Source organism: Rhinatrema bivittatum, chromosome 2 (genome assembly GCF_901001135.1).
Source record: "Rhinatrema bivittatum chromosome 2, aRhiBiv1.1, whole genome shotgun sequence".
In the NCBI taxonomy this organism is placed as follows: domain Eukaryota; kingdom Metazoa; phylum Chordata; class Amphibia; order Gymnophiona; family Rhinatrematidae; genus Rhinatrema; species Rhinatrema bivittatum.
In genome coordinates, this window is record NC_042616.1 from 819,885,876 (window position 1) to 819,903,287 (window position 17,412).

Here is a 17,412-nt window from a genome sequence, read left to right on the forward strand (position 1 = left end):
GTAATGCTGTACAAAAAGATAAATTCAATAAAATGATTGGATAAATGCAATAAAGTAATTAGATACAGGTATATTATTTACAATAATGTGTTAGGGGGAGAGGGTTAAGAAAGGAGGGAATGCGGGTAAAAGTTTGGGGGGGGAGGAGAGGGGCAGGGGAGATAGAGTGAAGGAGGGAGGAGTGACGAGAAGGAAGGTTCATGTGTAGGCTCGTGTAAAAAGCCAAGTCTTGAGATTAGTTCTGAATTTTTTGGGGCAGGTCTCAAGGCGTAGGTAGGTGGGCATAGAGTTCCATAGAGAGGGTCCAGCTAGGGATAGCGCACGTTGTTTGGTGGTTGTTAGATGGAAGCGTTTGGGGGATGGAGTGTGAATGTTTGCAATGTAGGGCGTTCTGGTTGGTCTGGGGGAGAAACGGATGTGTAAACTGTCTGAGAACCAGAGCATGTCAGGGTTGTGGACGGGTTTATGAATAAGGGTGAGGGTTTTGAATTGAATTCTGGCTGTGATGGGAAGCCAATGCAGTTGTTTGAGAACAGGTGTGATGTGTTCTTTTCTGCGAGAGCCTGTTAATACACGTGCGGCTGCATTTTGAAGCAGCTGAAGGGGGGCGAGGCTGTTCTTCGGGAGACCTAGGAGTAAAGCATTTGCATAGTCTATTTTGGATAATATTAGGGCTTGAAGAGCAGTTCTAAAATCGTTGAAATGTAAAATGGGTTTAAGTTTTTTGAGAGTGTGCAGTTTGTAGTAACAGTCTTTGATGGTGGAAGAGATTAAGTTCTGTAAGCTGAATTGGGGGTCAAGTGTGACACCTAGGTCTCTTACGGTTTGGGAGAGGACGGGGAGCGAGAAGGATGAATTTGTTGAAAGAGTAGGTGAAGAATTGATGGGTTGCGGTGAGATGATCATGAGTTCAGTCTTATTATTTATTTATTTATTTATTTCGAGATTCTTATATACCGTGGTACGTATAGATATACATCACCTCGGTTTACAGACAACATTAATTTTAGCAACAGGCTTTACATTAAACAGTTTATACAAAAATTAAACAGTAAAAAATAAATTAGTAACAGATTTTACAATTAACCGTTTTAAAGAATATGTAAACAATTAGCAGCTTTAAGCTTTACATTTATCAAGTTTCCATATACCAAAATATAACTATTGTAACTATAATAAACCAATAAAGTTTAACATAAGAGAATGAACATGATAGTAATTTAAGCCATTAATCTGTTGGAGGAGACATTAAGGACAAGTTCAGGTTGCTTCACAGAAGTTACAAACATGAGAAGGATGGGGGAAGGGGAACAGAGGGATTATTAGGATTTAGAGCTAGGTTGAGTTGAGTGAGAAGAGAGTTGATAGATGAGAGGACACTATCCCATCTTTTTAGGGCATTGGGGATATCTGACCATACCAGGGCAGTAGTGTACATAAATCATCAAGGAGGAACCTGAAGTCAGTAGGTCTTCTTGGAGATGGACATGCTTCTTCCTTGGGTAGAAAAACATCTTCTGGCTTTGTCGGCATCTCACATAGTGGGAGAAGACAACCTGCAAGCCGATTATCTCAGTTGTCACATACTGGATCTGGGAGAATGGTGTCTCTCTGGGACTTTCGATCTCATTGTCAACAAGTGGGGTTGACCATTCATGGATTTGATGTCGACGGGAGAGAATGCAAAGGTTCACCAGTTCTTCACTTGCAGGAGAGATCCAAAGTCTTCTGGGACAGATGTTCTAATACAGGAATGGCCAAGCACAGAAACCTTGTATATGTTTCCAACTTGGCCCATGTTAGGCAGGGTGGTTCAAAGGATTTCCGGGCATCTGACCTAGTCTTTCTGGTGGTTCCAGATTGGTCCTGCTAACCATGGTATGCGGATCTATTGTGCCTGTTGTGGATCGGTTCTCTTCGCTTCCTATCTCTTGGGAACTTGTTCTGCCAGGGTCTGGTATCTCAGAAGGATCCAGTTCAGTTAGGTCTTATAGTTTGGCTCTTGAAAGGGCGCGTATGGTGATGAAGGGCTATTTGCCGGCTGTAGTCGCTAAGTTTTTCAAGGCCAGGAAGTTTTCTGCTTTCTTGGCTTATATACATGTATGGTGAGTGTTTGAGGATTGGTATTCCGGACATGACTTGGTGTCTGGCCAGGCCTTTATTTCCCAAGTTTTGGATTTCTTGCAGGAGGGCCTTAGTAAGGGTTTAGCTTTCAATATTTTGAAGGAGCAAGAAGCAGTGCTCGCTTGCTATAGAGGATGGGTTCAGAGTCAACTCCTATCCTCTCTCCCAGATGTCTTATTTTTTACGAGGCATTAAACACATTTGATTGCCACTCCAGATCTGGTTTCCTCTTTGGGATATGAATTTAGTTCTGTCTTTTTTGGCAGCTCCTTGTTTCATTCCTCTCAAATATGTCTCTCTCCACTTGCTCATGTTGGAGAAGGTGTTTTCTGATAACAGTTTGTTTGGCATACAGGGTATTAGAATTGCAAGCTTTTTCTTGTAGAGAGCCTTTTCTAACAATTACTCAGTATAGAGTACAACTTTGCTAAATAACGCACAATCCAGTGGGAGTACTGAGAAGAGAGGATCGGCTTGCTGGTGGCTAAAAGGAATCAGTAAGTTTTACTTGGGAATTTTTTTTTTTAATTGGGGAATATTATTTAGTGTGTTTGTGCTTTTAATAGTCAGTAAGGCAGCTAATAAACAGAAGTTAGTGTGTTTGTATTGTAATGTAGACAGCCGGGTGGCTGATGGGTGTGAGGATAGCCTGGTAACATGCCTACCTGGTGCGAAGGTTGCGGACCTCAGGCGTCACCTAGATAGGATTTTAGACAGTGCTGGGGAGGAGCCGGCTGTTGTGGTACATGTGGGCACCAACGACATAGGAAAATGTGGGAGGAAGGTTCTGGAAGCCAAATTTAGGCTCTTAGGTAGAAAGCTTAAATCCAGAACCTCCAGGGTAGCATTCTCTGCAATGCTCCCTGTTCCACGCGCAGGTCACCAGAGGCAGGCAGAGCTCCGGAGTCTCAATGCGTGGATGAGACGATGGTGCAAGGAAGAGGGATTCAGTTTTGTAAGGAACTGGGGAAACTTTTGGGGAAGGGGGAGTCTCTTCCGAAAGGATGGGCTCCACCTTAACCAGGGTGGAACCAGACTGCTGGCGCTAACCTTCAAAAAGGAGATAGAGCAACTTTTAAACTAGAACAAAGGGGAAAGCCGACAGTTGCTCAGCAGCACATGGTTCGGAGAGAGGTATCTTCAAAGGATACTAATGATGCATTAGAATTAGGGCATCTGGACAGTGAGGTTCCAATAATAAGAAAAGTAGTCCAAGTGCCTGTAACTAAAAACTCACCTGAGCTAAAAAATTCTAATTCCCTGTACGTACCTGGATCAGCTCAGACCCTGGGTTATGTCACCAATCCAGCAGAGGGAGGCAGAGAAAACATTCCAATGACTCTGACGTATACCCTGGGGCGCCACCTGCAGTCCATCAGTATTTCTTTGTCTCCCAGCAGAGGTGGACGTCCCTAACCCTGCAGTCTGTGATAGTTTTTGTTTTCTAGTCAGGTAGTTTAGGAGTTAGTTTTAGTAGGCTTTCTATTTCTTTTGTCTGTGAGAGGCTGTTCTTTTAATTTAAGTTAATTTAGAAAAAAAAAAAAAAAGTCTAACTTTTCTTCCCAGCCGTCTCACTGCCTCCCAGGAGGTTGGGAGGTCCTGAAGGGACTATCCCTCCTGGTTCTGAGGTTTGTACCCAGCAACCACTCCTGGCAGGGGTGATACCGGGGAGCCCGGCTCACTCACCCTATTTGGAGCAGCTCCCGGGGTCCGTGGCATTTGGTCAGGTAAAAAAAAAAAAAAAGTTTTTCCTTTTACTTTCTGTTTCTACCGGCAGTTTTTATTGTGGTTTACTTTACCATTTCTGTGTTCAGTGGTGCTGTGGTTTTTACTTTTTGCCGGGGTTTACTTTATTCTTTTTTTCTTTTGATTCGCGCCGTTTTTTCCTCACGATGGCCCGAGGCGCGGCCTGCCGCGCCTGTGGAGACGCGCGCGCATCTCTCCAGAGAGAGTCTCTGTTCTGCCTGCCTCCCTGGTGGGGAAGGCTCGTCTATATTGTCGGCGAAAGACGTAACTCGGCCGGCTCGCGCGGCTGCTCCCCTACCCCGGACCCGTTTCGCTGTAGTGCAGGAATGGAAGCCGTATTAAGTGCTATGAGAGCGGCGACACAACAGGTTACACAGGGAGCTCCGGACCCGCCTCCCTTGTCACCGCAGCCGGCTGTCCCTGGGGGAGAGAAGCCGCGCGATACTGAGGTAGGTTTAGGTGATGAGAGCCTTGAGGAAGCCTCAAGTTCTTATTCTTCTTCCTCCTTCTCAGGGGATTTTATTCGTTTTCTTCATAAGGCTTATAAATCCAGGAAGTGCCATAGAAAATACAGGGACAACTCATCTGGGCAGGGACTAAAGCCCCGCTCCTCCAATCATGCGAGACCAAGCGGTTTTGGTGCTGGGCCAGCTCCAAAGCGTCCCCTTCGCTCAGGCCTGGATCAGTCCATTTTTTCTACTTCAGAGGATTCCAAACATGACTCTTTGCCTATCCCGGACAAGTCCCTGCCGGATGTGGATCTCGGAGGAGATCCTGCTTTGGGCAGTAGTTCTGACCCTCACGTAGCGGATGGGGATGATCCCAAAGTGATCCGCCTTTTTAGGAGGGAGGAACTTAGTCCTTTGATTCCGGCAATTTTACTTGAATTGGGTCTGGAGGCTCTGACGAAGGATTCTAGGATGGGTGATATCGACCCAGTGTTGCTAGGTCTTAGGGGTCCGACGACATCCTTTCCTTTTCATCTTTCTCTTGCTGACCTTTTGTACCGGGAGTGGGACACTCCTGAATTAGGTCTTAAGGTAGCACGAGCTATGGATAAGCTATATCCATTACCGGAGGAGGCTTTGGAAATTTTAAAATTTCCCAAAGTAGATGCCGCAGTGTCAGCTGTCACTAAGAGGACAACTATTCCAGTGACGGGAGCTATGGTTCCTAAAGATCTACAGGATCGTAAACTGGAGATTCAGCTCAAGCGAATTTTTGAGGTTTCTGCTCTAGGTGTACGGGCGGCCTGTGTAGTAGCTTGGCTTTATGAACTGGCCTGCGGTGGGTCCAGTCATTACAAAACAATTCTTCCCTCTCTAATGAGGAAGTAGCACAAGCTGGTCGATTGGAGGCAACGGTTGCTTACAGCACAGATGCTTTATATGATCTCCTCAGGACCTCGGCTCGCTCTATTGTGGCTTCAGTGTCGGCTCGCAGACTCCTCTGGTTGAGGAATTGGTCTGCAGATGCATCCTCAAAAGCTCAGTTAGGAGCTTTACCCTTTAAGGGAAAATTGCTCTTTGGAAAGGAATTGGAAGACTTAATTTTGTCCTTAGGTGAGAATAAGATTCACAAATTACCAGAGGATTGTCCTAGACCTCGAAGCTCCTTGTCATCCTGCTTTCGTTTTCGGTCTGGTCGAAGATTTCGTTCTTCTCGTCCATTGGCTCCACCTGCTAAGCAGTCTTCGGGTAGACAACAGAATTGGCCTCAGTCCTTTCGTGGCCGCCGCTTCGAAAGATCTGGAAATTACCAAGCCTCAGGTGGAACAAAGTCTGCCCAATGAGATACAGCCGGCCCATTCCCTGGTTCCAGCTATAGGGGGCAGATTGTCCCTGTTTTACGGGGAATGGACCAGATGGATGTCTGATCAGTGGGTTCTCACAGTGATAAATCAAGATTATGCTTTAGATTTTGTTCGGCAGCTTCACCACCGATTTCTAATTTCACCATGTTCTTACCTGGAAAAACTTCGCGTAATAAAGGACTCTCTGCAGTGTTTGATCGACCTCAGAGCTATAGTTCCAGTTCCAACATCAGAACATCGGAGGGGTCGTTACTCGATTTTCTTTGTCGTTCCAAAAAAGGAAGGAACCTTTCGTCCCATTCTCGATCTCAAAAGAGTCAACCGTTGCCTACGGATTCCCAAGTTTTGAATGGAAACTCTCCGGTTTGTCATAGCTTCGGTACACAGGGGAGAGTTCCTAGTGTCTCTCGACCTTACCGAGGCTTATCTTCAATCGGCATTCGTTCCGATCATCAGAGGTTTCTCAGGTTTTGCATTCTAGGGCAGCATTATCAATTCAGGGCTCTCCCATTTGGGTTAGCCACAGCTCCCAGAACATTTACCAAGGTAATGATTGTGGTGGCCGCACAACTCAGGAAAGAGGGCATGTTGGTCCATCCGTACCTGGACGACTGGTTAATTCGAGCGAAGTTGGAGTCTCTTTGGCCATCTCCTCAGCTCGTAGAATTTCGGAGTTACAGGCCTTGTCTTGCAGAGAGCCCTTTCTTAGAATTTCCGATACGGGAGTTTCATTACGTACTGTGCCTTCTTTTTTGCCCAAGGTTGTATCTTCTTTTCATTTAAATCAGTCGATAGAGCTTCCTGCTTTTCCATGTTTAGATCATATGGATCCTTCCTCTAAGGATCTCAAGAAACTGATGTGCAACGTGTGCTGTTATCTTGACATTACCAACAGTTTTCGATTGTCTGATCATTTGTTTGTTCTGTGGAGTGGTCCTCGTAAGGGTCATAATGTTTCCAAGGCTACGATTGCTCATTGGTTAAAAGAAACCATTCGGTCAGCTTATCTTCTGGCTCGTCGAGATCTTCCTGAAGGTTTGAAAGCCCATTCCACTAGGTCGCAAGCTACGTCATGGGCAGAAAATCAACTAGTTTCTCCTCAGGAGATTTGTAAGGCAGCGACTTGGAAGTTGTTGCACACTTTTGCTCGTCATTACCGCTTAGATGTCCAGGCACCGAGTTCGGCAGCCTTCGGAGAGTGTTCTCCGAGCGGGACTCTCTGGGTCCCACCCCAAGTAAAACAGCTCTGGTACATCCCAGGGTCTGGACTGATCCAGGTACGTACAGGGAAAGGAAAGGAAAATTGGTTCTTACCTGCTAATTTTCGTTCCTGTAGTAGCATGGATCAGTCCAGATGCCCGCCCTTTATGTCTGTGTATAGCAATTATTTTTTCGGAGAGTCCGTTCACTGTTTTGGTTTATAAACCGCTTTTCATACTGTCTACTTTGTTTTAATGTTTGCTTGTTTATTCCCATGGTTCTTTGGGATTCTGCTTCCATTTAGGATTTGTGAGTTGGAAGTATGTTATAGCGTTTAGATAGCTTAGTATTTTATTGGTTAGATTTCATCTTTGATATCGTTCAATACTGATGGACTGCAGGTGGCACCCCAGGATATACGTCAGAGTCAGTAGAATGTTTTTCTGCTTCCCTCTGCTGGATTGGTGACATAACCCAGGGTCTGGACTGATCCATGGTATTACAGGAACCAAAATTAGCAGGTAAGAACCAATTTTCCTTTTATCCATATCAAATAAAAGCAGAATGAAAATACAAACAAAAAACAAACTTTGAAATGTTTGTATGCTAATGCCAGAAGTCTAAGAAGTAAGATGGGAGAATTAGAATGTATAGCAGTAAATGACATACTTTTTTTTTTATTTAACATACATTCATGTTTCTATTTGTTCCTTTATGTATGTACATACATTCATGTATATATGTCTTTCGTATATGTGTGTTTTTAATTTTAATTTTAAAATTTGTTCATGATAGCCCCTGAGGCAGCTCATATGTGAGCGAAACTCGGCCAGAGTTGGGCAAGTTCTAATAAAGTCCCTTGACACACCGATCTTTGTTTCTTCACTACTCAGCAATATTGGATCGGCTTCCGCTTTGTTTTTTGGGTCTAGCAGTAAATGATGACATAGACTTAATTGGCTTCTCAGAAACATGGTGGAAGGAGGATAACCAATGGGACAGTGCTATACCGTCAAATTATATCACAATGACAGAGAGGAGCACTCGGGAGGAGGTGTGGCACTTTATGTCTGGGATGGCATAGAGTCCAACAGGATAAACATCCTGCATGAGAGTAAATGCAAAATCAAATCTTTATGGGTAGAAATCCCTTGTGTGTTGGGGAAGAAAATAGTGATAGGAATATACTACCGTCCACCTGGTCAAGATGGTGAGATGGACAGTGAAATGCTAAGAGAAATTAGGGAAGCTAACAAATTGGTAGTGCGGTAATAATGGGAGATTTCTAATACCCCAAAATTGACTGGGTAAATGTATCATTGGGACATGCTAGAGAGAGAAAATTCCTGGATGGAATAAATGATAGCTTTATGGAGCAATTGGTTCAGGAATCAACGAGAGAGGGAGCAATTTTAGATCTAATTCTCAGTGGAGCACAGGACTTGGTGAGAGAGGTAACGGTGGTGGGGCCGCTTGGCAATAGTGATCATAATATGATCAAATTTGATTTAATGACTGGAAGGGGGACAGTAAGCAAATCCAAGGCTCTCGTGCTAAACTTTCAAAAGGGAAACTTTGATAAAATGAGAAAAATAGTTAGAAAAAAACTGAAAGGAGCAGCTACAAAGGTGTAAAAAGTGTGCAAGAGGCTTGGACATTGTTAAAAAAAAAATACCATCCTAGAAGCACAGTCCAGATGTATTCCACACATTAAGAAAGGTGGAAGGAAGGCAAAACGATTACCGGCATGGTTAAAAGGGGAGGTGAAAGAGGCTATTTTAGCTATCCAGCAGAAGAAAATAGGATAATGCATAAGCATTGGCAAGTTAAATATAAGACATTGATAAGACAGACTAAGAGAGAATATGAAAAGAAGTTGGCCATAGAGGCAAAAACTCACAGTAAAAACTTTAAAAAATATATCTGAAGCAGAAAGCCTGCAAGGGAGTCAGTTGGATAGTTAGATGATCGAAGGGTAAAAGGGGCACTTAGAGAAGATAAGGCCATCGCGGAAAGATTAAATGATTTCTTTGCTTCGGTGTTTACTGAAGAGGATTTTGGGGAGATACCCGTTCCAGAGAAGGTTATCATGGGTAATAATTCAGATGGACTGAACCAAATCACGGTGAACCTAGAAGATGCGGTAGGCCTGATTGACAAACTGAAGAGTAGTAAATCACCTGGACCGGATGGTGTACACCCCAGAGTTCAGAAGGAACTAAAAAATGAAATTTCAGACCTATTAGTAAAAATTTGTAACTTATCATTAAAATCATCCATTGTACCTGAAGACTGGAGGATAGCAAATGTAACCCCAATATTTAAAAAGGGCTCCAGGGGCGATCCGGGAAACTACAGACCGGTTAGCCTGACTTCATTGCAGGAAAAATAGTGGAAAGTGTTCTAAACATCAAAATCACAGAACATATAGAAAGACATGGTTTAATGGAACAAAGTCAGCATGGCTTTACCCAAGGCAAGTCTTGCCTCACAAATCTGCTTCACTTTTTTGAAGGGGGTTAATAAACATGTGGATAAAGATGAATCGGTAGATGTAGTGTACTTGGATTTTCAGAAGGCATTTGACAAAGTCCCTCATGAGAGGCTTCTAGGAAAAGTAAAAAGTCATGGGATAGGTGGTGATGTCCTTTCATGGATTACAAACTGTCTAAAAGACAGGAAACAGAGAGTAGGATTAAATGGAAAATTTTCTCAGTGGAAAAGGGTAAACAGTGGAGTGCCTCAGGGATCTGTATTAGGATCCTTACTTTTCAATATATTTATAAATGATCTGGAAAGGAATACAGTGAGTGAGGTGGTCAAATTTGCAGATGATACAAAATTATTCAGAGTAGTTAAATCACAAGTGGATTGTGATAAATTGCAGGAAGACCATCTGAGACTGGAAAATTGGGCATCCAAATGGCAGATGAAATTTAATGTGGATAAGTGCAAGGTGATGTATATAGGGAAAAATAACATACATAGATTTACTGCCCCAGGTGTGGTACATAGGCTTCCTGCTCCTCTCTCTGCCCCAGGAGTACTACATAGATTTACACTTCCCTCTCTCCTACCCTAGGTGTGGTACATAGATTTACTGCCCCAGTTTTGGTACATAGACTTAAGCTGCCCTTCTCTCCTGCCCTCTTTCTTGCCCCTGTTGGGGTACGTAGACTTAATACTGCCTGTCTTTCTTGCCCCTGTTCGGGTATATTGACTTACCGCTGCCCTTCTTTCTTGCGCCTGTTGGTGTATATTGACTTACCGCTGCCCCTCTTTCTTGCCCATATTGGAGTATATTGATTTACTGTTGCCCCTTTTTCTTGCTCTGTTGGAGTACGTTGACTTACCACTGCCCCTCTTTCTTGCTGTGTTGGAGCATGTTGACTTACCGCTGCCCCTCTTTCTTGCCCTGTTGAAGTACGTTGACTTACCGCTGCCCCTCTTTCTTGCTCTGTTGGAGTATGTTGACTTACCCCTCTTTCTTGCTCTGTTGGAGCATGGTGACTTACCGCTGCCCCTCTTTCTTGCTCTGTTGGAGCATGTTGACTTACCGCTGCCCCTCTTTCTTGCTCTGTTGGAGCATGTTGACTTACCGCTGCCCCTCTTTCTTGCTCTGTTGAAGTACGTTGACTTACCGCTGCCCCTCTTTCTTGCTCTGTTGATGTACGTTGACTTACCGCTGCCCCTCTTTCTTGCTCTGTTGGAGTATGTTGTCTTACCCCTCTTTCTTGCTCTGTTGATGTACGTTGACTTACCGCTGCCCCTCTTTCTTGCTCTGTTGGAGCATGTTGACTTACCGTGGCCCCTCGTTCTTGCTCTGTTGGAGCATGTTGACTTATCGCTGCCCCTCTTTCTTGCTCTGTTGATGTACGTTGACTTACCGCTGCCCCTCTTTCTTGCTCTGTTGGAGTATGTTGTCTTACCCCTCTTTCTTGCTCTGTTGGTGTACCTTGACTTACTGCCTCCCCTCTCTCTTGCTCTGTTGGAGTATGTTGACTTACCGTGGCCCCTCTTTCTTGCTGTGTTGGAGCATGTTGACTTACCGCTGCCCCTCTTTCTTGCTCCTGTTGGAGTATGTTGACTTACCGCTGCCCCTCTTTCTTGCTGTGTTGGAGTATGTTGACTTACCGCTGCCCCTCTTTCTTGCTCTGTTGATGTACGTTGACTTACTGCCTCCCCTCTCTCTTGCTCTGTTGGAGTATGTTGACTTACCGTGGCCCCTCTTTCTTGCTGTGTTGGAGCATGTTGACTTACCGCTGCCCCTCTTTCTTGCTCTGTTGGAGTATGTTGACTTACCGCGGCCCCTCTTTCTTGCTCTGTTGGAGTATGTTGACTTACTGCCTCCCCTCTCTCTTGCTCTGTTGGAGTATGTTGACTTACCGCTGCCCCTCTTCCTTGCTCTGTTGGAGTATGTTGACTTACCGCTGCCCCTCTTTCTTGCTCCTGTTGGAGTATGTTGACTTACCGCTGCCCCTCTCTCTTGCTCTGTTGGAGTATGTTGACTTACTGCCTCCCCTCTCTCTTGCTCTGTTGGAGTATGTTGACTTACTGCCTCCCCTCTCTCTTGCTCTGTTGGAGTATGTTGACTTACTGCTGCCCCTCTTTCTTGCCCTGCTGAAGTACGTTGACCTACCGCTGCCCCTCTTTCTTGCCCCTGTTGGAGTATGTTGACTTACTGCCTCCCCTCTCTCTTGCTCTGTTGGAGTATGTTGACTTACTGCCTCCCCTCTTTCTTGCCCCTGTTGGAGTATGTTGACTTACCGCTGCCCTTCTCTCCTGCCCCAGGTACAGTACATAGACCTAAGGGATCGGTTTGATGGGGATATTCGGACCCTGGAACTGCTTTTACAGTTGATCGAGTTTATGCATCCCAGCTTTGGCTTCAGCTGGGTTCTGAAGGTATGTTACTCTTAACTCTTTTAGTGCTGTGCAACTGCTTCCCTTCATGGCCCACTTCCCTTAGCCCAGGTGAACCAAACGGGCTGATCCAGTCCTGATCTTGCCCCACTCCCTGCATTCTTATGTGCAAGAAAAATTCTGAACCACAAGTCCTTGCATGCAGTGTGGCAACAGAGAGCTGGATCAGCTTATTCAGTTGACCTGCAGTGAGATGTTAACTTTATTTCCCTGTACGTACCAGGATCAGTCCAGGACACCTGGGTTGTGACTCCGCACCAGTAGATGGAGACAGACTAAAACTTGTGGGCGGAGCCATATATGCCCCTGTGCCAGTCACAGCCCCTCAGTCTTACTCTGTCTCCAGTAGGTGGTGCAGGTCTAGTCACAGCCTCTGAGTGGCCTGAGGACTGATAGTTAGTCAGGGTCATTGTGGTTTTATTGGTTTCGGCTTATTGGTTTGGTTTATTTAAAAAAAAAAAAAAAAGAAAAAGGAAATTTAAAGGTGAGAAGACACAAGAGGAAGCTGTCCGTCCTGCCTCCCAGGGGGGTGGGAAGGTTCTGAGGGGACCATCCCCCCCTGGTTGAGGCCGCTGCTGAGGGTCGAGGACCCGGCCTACCACAGGCAGCAGCGTAGGGGGTGACACCGGGGAGCCCGGTTCACTCACCCCCAACAGAAGCAGGAGAATCAGGACTCCGGACAGCGGCAGGTTTGAGTATAGAAAAAAAAAAAAAAATTGTGCTTTTATTTTTTTCTTGTGCGGCTCTCCGTTTCTTCGCCGGGGGGGGGGAGTTTTCTCGGCTCGGCTCGGGGCGGGGAGTGTTTTCGGCGGTAGGAATTAATTATTTAATTTCAAATTTGTTAGTTCGCCGCCCGTTCCGCCGCGACCGCGCGGATGCCGAGGGAATCGATTTGCCGCGCTTGCGGCTCGGCGCGCACGCGGTTTTCATGAGGGGGGATTCGCTCCGCCTGCGTTCCGGACGGGAGGGACCGTCCGGGACAGACAGGGGGGGCCGATCCCGGTCGGCACCGTCGCCGTCACGCGATTTGGCCGCTTCTGTCAGGCCGGCTGACCCCTTCCCGCTCAGCGCGGGAGCGGCAGCCATCTTGGGGTCAGCCCGCAAAATTGTTCGCGATCCGGCAGGGAATCCCGGCATGCCTCCCGCGTTGTCTCCTCAACACAGGCCTTCGAGGGGGGGTCCTCCGGGGGGGGGCTGAGTCCCCGGATGAGGCTAGCGAGGATGGTCCTCCTCGGTTTCGGGGTCCTAGTTTTTGGCCGCTTTCGCGCTCCTATTGCGCAAGGTACTCAAGGACAAGGCCCGCAGGCGCAAGGAGAAGCATGGCCACTCTAAGGGGGATGGCCCACGGCAGAAGAAATCCGGGTCCTCGTTTTTCGGCCGCTTCGCGCTCCTACTGCGCACGGTACTCAAGTACAAGGGCCGCAGGCGCAAGAAGAGGCATGGCCACCCTAAGGGGGACGGCCCATGGAAGAAGAAATCCCGGGAGGGCCCAGATTTCTCCCCGGCTCCAGCAACAGGAATGCGACCACCGAGAAGGGTCCCACAGGATATGGAGTCTGAGTCCACCTCACAGGATTAGGTGGATCCGCCCGGAGAGCCCCTGAGGGGGGCCGATGGAGCGTCCGGGGACAGTTCTGCCCTGACTGGTCCGGGCAAACCATCACAATCCGGTGATGGGGATGACACTAAGGTGGTTCTGTTTTTACGCAGAGATGAACTGTCCCCGCTTATCCCGGCTATCCTCAACGACCTAGGGGTAGAAGCCCCACCGACAGGTTCGCGCCCTGGAGCGAACATGGACCCAGTCCTGCTGGGGCTCACTGGTCCAGCGGTGGCCTTCGCATTCCATTTCTCAGCGTCAGACATATTGTTTCAGGAATGGGATACTCCAGAGCTGGGTCTGTAGGGAACCAAGTCAATGGACAAGCTTTATCCGCTGCCAGAGGACGTACTGGAGCTTCTACGGCTTCCGACTTCCGAAGGTAGATTCGGCGGTGTTGGCAGTAACAAAGAGGTCAATCTTCGAGGTTTCAGCGTGAAGGGGTCCGAGCTGCCCTCTGTAGTAACTACGCCAGGCGGGCTAGTTTGCGCCGGGCCCAAATTCTACAGGCGACTGCAGGTCTTTCGGCTCAAGAGGCCACGCCGGCGGATCGTCTGGAGGCTGCCATTGCTTATAGTGCGGATGATTTCTATGATCTACTGTGTACTTCGGCTAATTCCATGGTCGCTGCTTTCAGCTCACCCATTGCTTTGGCTTCGCAACTGGGCAGCGGATGGATCCTCCAAGGCTCTCCTTGGGGCACGGCCCTTCAGGGGAAAGCTGTTGTTCGGTAAAGAGTTGGATGCTGGAGGTTTTCCCTGGGTGAGAACCGGGGTTTTCAAGCCCCCAGAAGACAGGTCCAGATCTCGGTCCTCCTATTCTGCTACGTCCCGTTTCCACGGTAGCAAGAGATCTCATCCCCAGAGGTCCTCTGGGCCTTCTTATCGCTCGACGTCTTCACTGGCCTCCTCGTGGCCGCAGTCCTTCCGGGGGAAGCGTTACGGCAGACAGGGAGGAACCCCGTCCGGCACGGGACCCAAGGCCTCGCAATGAGATACTGCTGGGCCATTCCTTAAGGCAGCCAATGCCCTTCGTTCCAAACGTAGGGGCGAGGTTGATTTTGCTTTCATGGACTGGGCCAAAATAACGTCCGACCTGTGGGTCCTCAACTTATTACAGCACAGTTCCGAGTTACGTTTTGCACGAACTCCACCGGATAATTTCCTGATGTCGCTCTGCACAGATCCAAGGAAAACGGGGGTGGTGCTCCGCACCCTCCAGCGCCTAGAGGCCTTAGGAGCAGTCCTCCCCGTACCTCCCAATCAGCGAGGCACAGGTCATTGTTCCATTTACTTCATCGTCCCGAGGAAGGACGGCACGTCCCGGCCCATTTTGGTTCTCAAAGGGGTAAACAAATGGCAACGACCCTCGGACTTGGCCCGAATCAGCCAATCGTCCAAGTAGGGGTGTACCAGGAACCCTTCCAGTCGAAGTTGTGTCCGCTACGACTACCATTACCTTCGTACACGTGCAAGGAGCCGTGGCGAGTCCGAAGGGGAGAACCCGGAATTGGTAGTGCCTGCCTAAGATGCGCAATCTGAGGAGCCGCTGGAAAGACGGTGGGTTGCCGACATGGAGGTACGCCTCTGTGAGATCCAAGGAGGCCAGGTTTTCGCCTGGACGCACCGCGGCAATCACTGGCCGAATCGTTTCCATCTTGAAGGCTGGACCGCGCAGGCTTCGTGCACGCAAGCTTCAGCCTAAAGTGCGTCGATTATGGAGTCTTCAGCTGCCGCTGGTTGCGATTATCTGACAGTTCTGGGGTCTATGGCGTCCACCCTGGCGTTGGTTCCTTGGGCTTTTGCTCATCTACGCCCAGACGGTTTCACCTACCGCTTCCGCTCACGGCCCAGACGAGGGCCAGTCTTCACTGGTGGCTCGATTTGGACCATCTCACTTGCGGTATATCCCGGCTGGTTCCCAACTGGACTGTGGTGACGACGGATACCAGCCTCTCCGGTTGGGCAGCGGTCTGCCTAAGCAAGTCAGTGCAGGGCCGGTGGTCCTCCGGCCAGTCGCAGTGGTCCATCAACCGTCTGGAAACCAGAGCATTACGCCTGGCCCGGCAGGCCTCCCTCCCTGTGGTCCCCCCCCCCCCGTCCCCCCCGTGGTCCGGGGGAAGGCTGTTCGTGTGTTGTCGGACTATGCAACAGCGGTATCGTACATCAATCGCCAAGGGGGGACAAGGAGTCCACTAGTGGCGGAGGAGGCGCGCCTGCTGATGAGCTGGGCAGAGCGCCATCTCGGCTCCATCGCCGCGTCCCACATTGCCGGGGTCGACATTGTCCAACCGGACTTCCTCAGCCGCCACCATCTAGACCCCGGGGAATGGGAGTTGGCGGACGATGTTTTTCCGTGGGGGGCTGCCCCACATGGATCTGATGGCCACATGGAACAACGCGAAGGCTCCGCGTTTCTACAGTCGGCGTCGAGAACGGGGAGCAGAAGGCGTCGACGCGCTGGTCCTTCCTTGGCCGACGGATTTTGCCCCTGTACAGGTTTTCCCCGTGGTTGATGGTCGGCAAGCTTCTGCGGCGCATAGGTTGCACCCGTTCCATGTGCTCATGGGGGCACCGGAGTGGCCACGTCGTCCGTGGTTCGCAGGTTTCATCCAGTTGTCGGTGACGGTTCGCGGGGCTCCTACATCAGGACCCGGGCTGCCTGGAGGTTGTGGATCACGTCTGTCTCGCGGCATGGGTTTTGAGAGGAGTCGCCCGAGGAGAAAAGGTTACTCAGATGCAGTGATAGCCACGTTGCTGTGGTACAGGACGCGGTCTACGTCTCTGGCTTCTGTCTGGGTCTGAGCGGTTTTTGAGGATTGGTGCGTGCAGCGAGCGATGGATTCATTTTCCGCTTCAGTCGCAGAGATTCTAACGTTTCTTCAAGCCGGTCTGGTCAAAGGCTTGACGTGCAGTTCGCTACGGGTCCAGGTGGCGGCGCTTGCATGTTTGCGGGGTAAGGTCCGGGGAGCCTCCTTGGCTCTTCCTCCGGATATCTCCCGTTTTCTTCGGGGGGCTCAACGTCTCCGTCCTCCATTGCGTCCACCTTGTCCGTCTTGGAACCTCCACTGGGTTCTTCCGCCCTAGGCTCGGCTCCGTTGGCGCCATTGAAGCGCGCAACTCCGAAGGCCCTTCCTTTGAAGACAGGCGGAGTTGTGGGCGCTGTCCTGTAGGGAACCGTTCTTGCGGATTTCCGATCCCGGAGTGTCCTGGCGGACGATCCCTTTCTTCCTTCCTGAGGTGGGGTCGTCTTTTTACGTGAATCAGTCAGTGGAGTTAACGGCGTTTTCGGGTCGGGGAGTCCTCTGATCCCCAGTCGGAAGCTGGACGTGTGGAGGTCTCTTCTTCATTTGGAGGTTACTAATCCGTTCCGGGTAACCGACCATCTGTTTGCTGCGGCCTGCCCGACGTTCGTGCGTTGGCTTAAGGAGGCCATTGGCTCCAGGCTGCATCCTGGGCGGAAGCTTCTCAGGTATCGCCTCAAGAGATTGGCAGGGCGGCTGCCTGGAAGTCGATGCATACCTTTATCAGGCTTTATCGGTAGGATGTCCGGGCTCCCGATTCCGGGGGATTTGGAGAGAGGGTACTCCGAGCGGGCCTCTCTGCTTCCCACCCTAGGTAACTTTTGCTCTGGTACATCCCAGGTGTCCTGGACTGATCCTGGTACGTACAGGGAAAGGAAAATTAGTTTCTTACCTGATAATTTTCGTTCCTGTAGTACCAAGGATCAGTCCAGGATCCCGCCCACAGAGCTTCGCCACAGTAACGGAGAGTCCGCTCATAATTGTTCTTAGTCCTGCTGATCGCTTGTTTTCGCTCTCCCGGTTGGGGAGTCCGGTTAGGAGTTTGCTGCTAGGTTTTGGGTTAGTAGTGAATTTTCTAGCCAGTTTTGTTGATTGGTTGCATTGCTACTTTTTGGTTGATTGGTTGCATTGCTACTTTGACATTACGTATGACTGAGGGGCTGTGACTGGCACAGGGGCATATATGGCTCCGCCCACAAGTTT

At 48.8% G+C, this 17,412-nt stretch overlaps 1 protein-coding gene across 3 annotated transcripts in view; it reads left to right on the top strand.

The window, feature by feature from the left end:
* ADCK5 (aarF domain containing kinase 5) overlaps positions 1-17,412 on the top strand; it is a 269,661-nt gene that overhangs the window by 55,095 nt on the left and 197,154 nt on the right. For all 3 annotated transcript variants that reach the window (XM_029592309.1, XM_029592308.1, XM_029592310.1), the window contains one exon: positions 11,675-11,788. In XM_029592309.1, the coding sequence (XP_029448169.1) occupies positions 11,675-11,788 (114 nt within the window). The remainder of the gene's footprint in view (positions 1-11,674; positions 11,789-17,412) is intronic.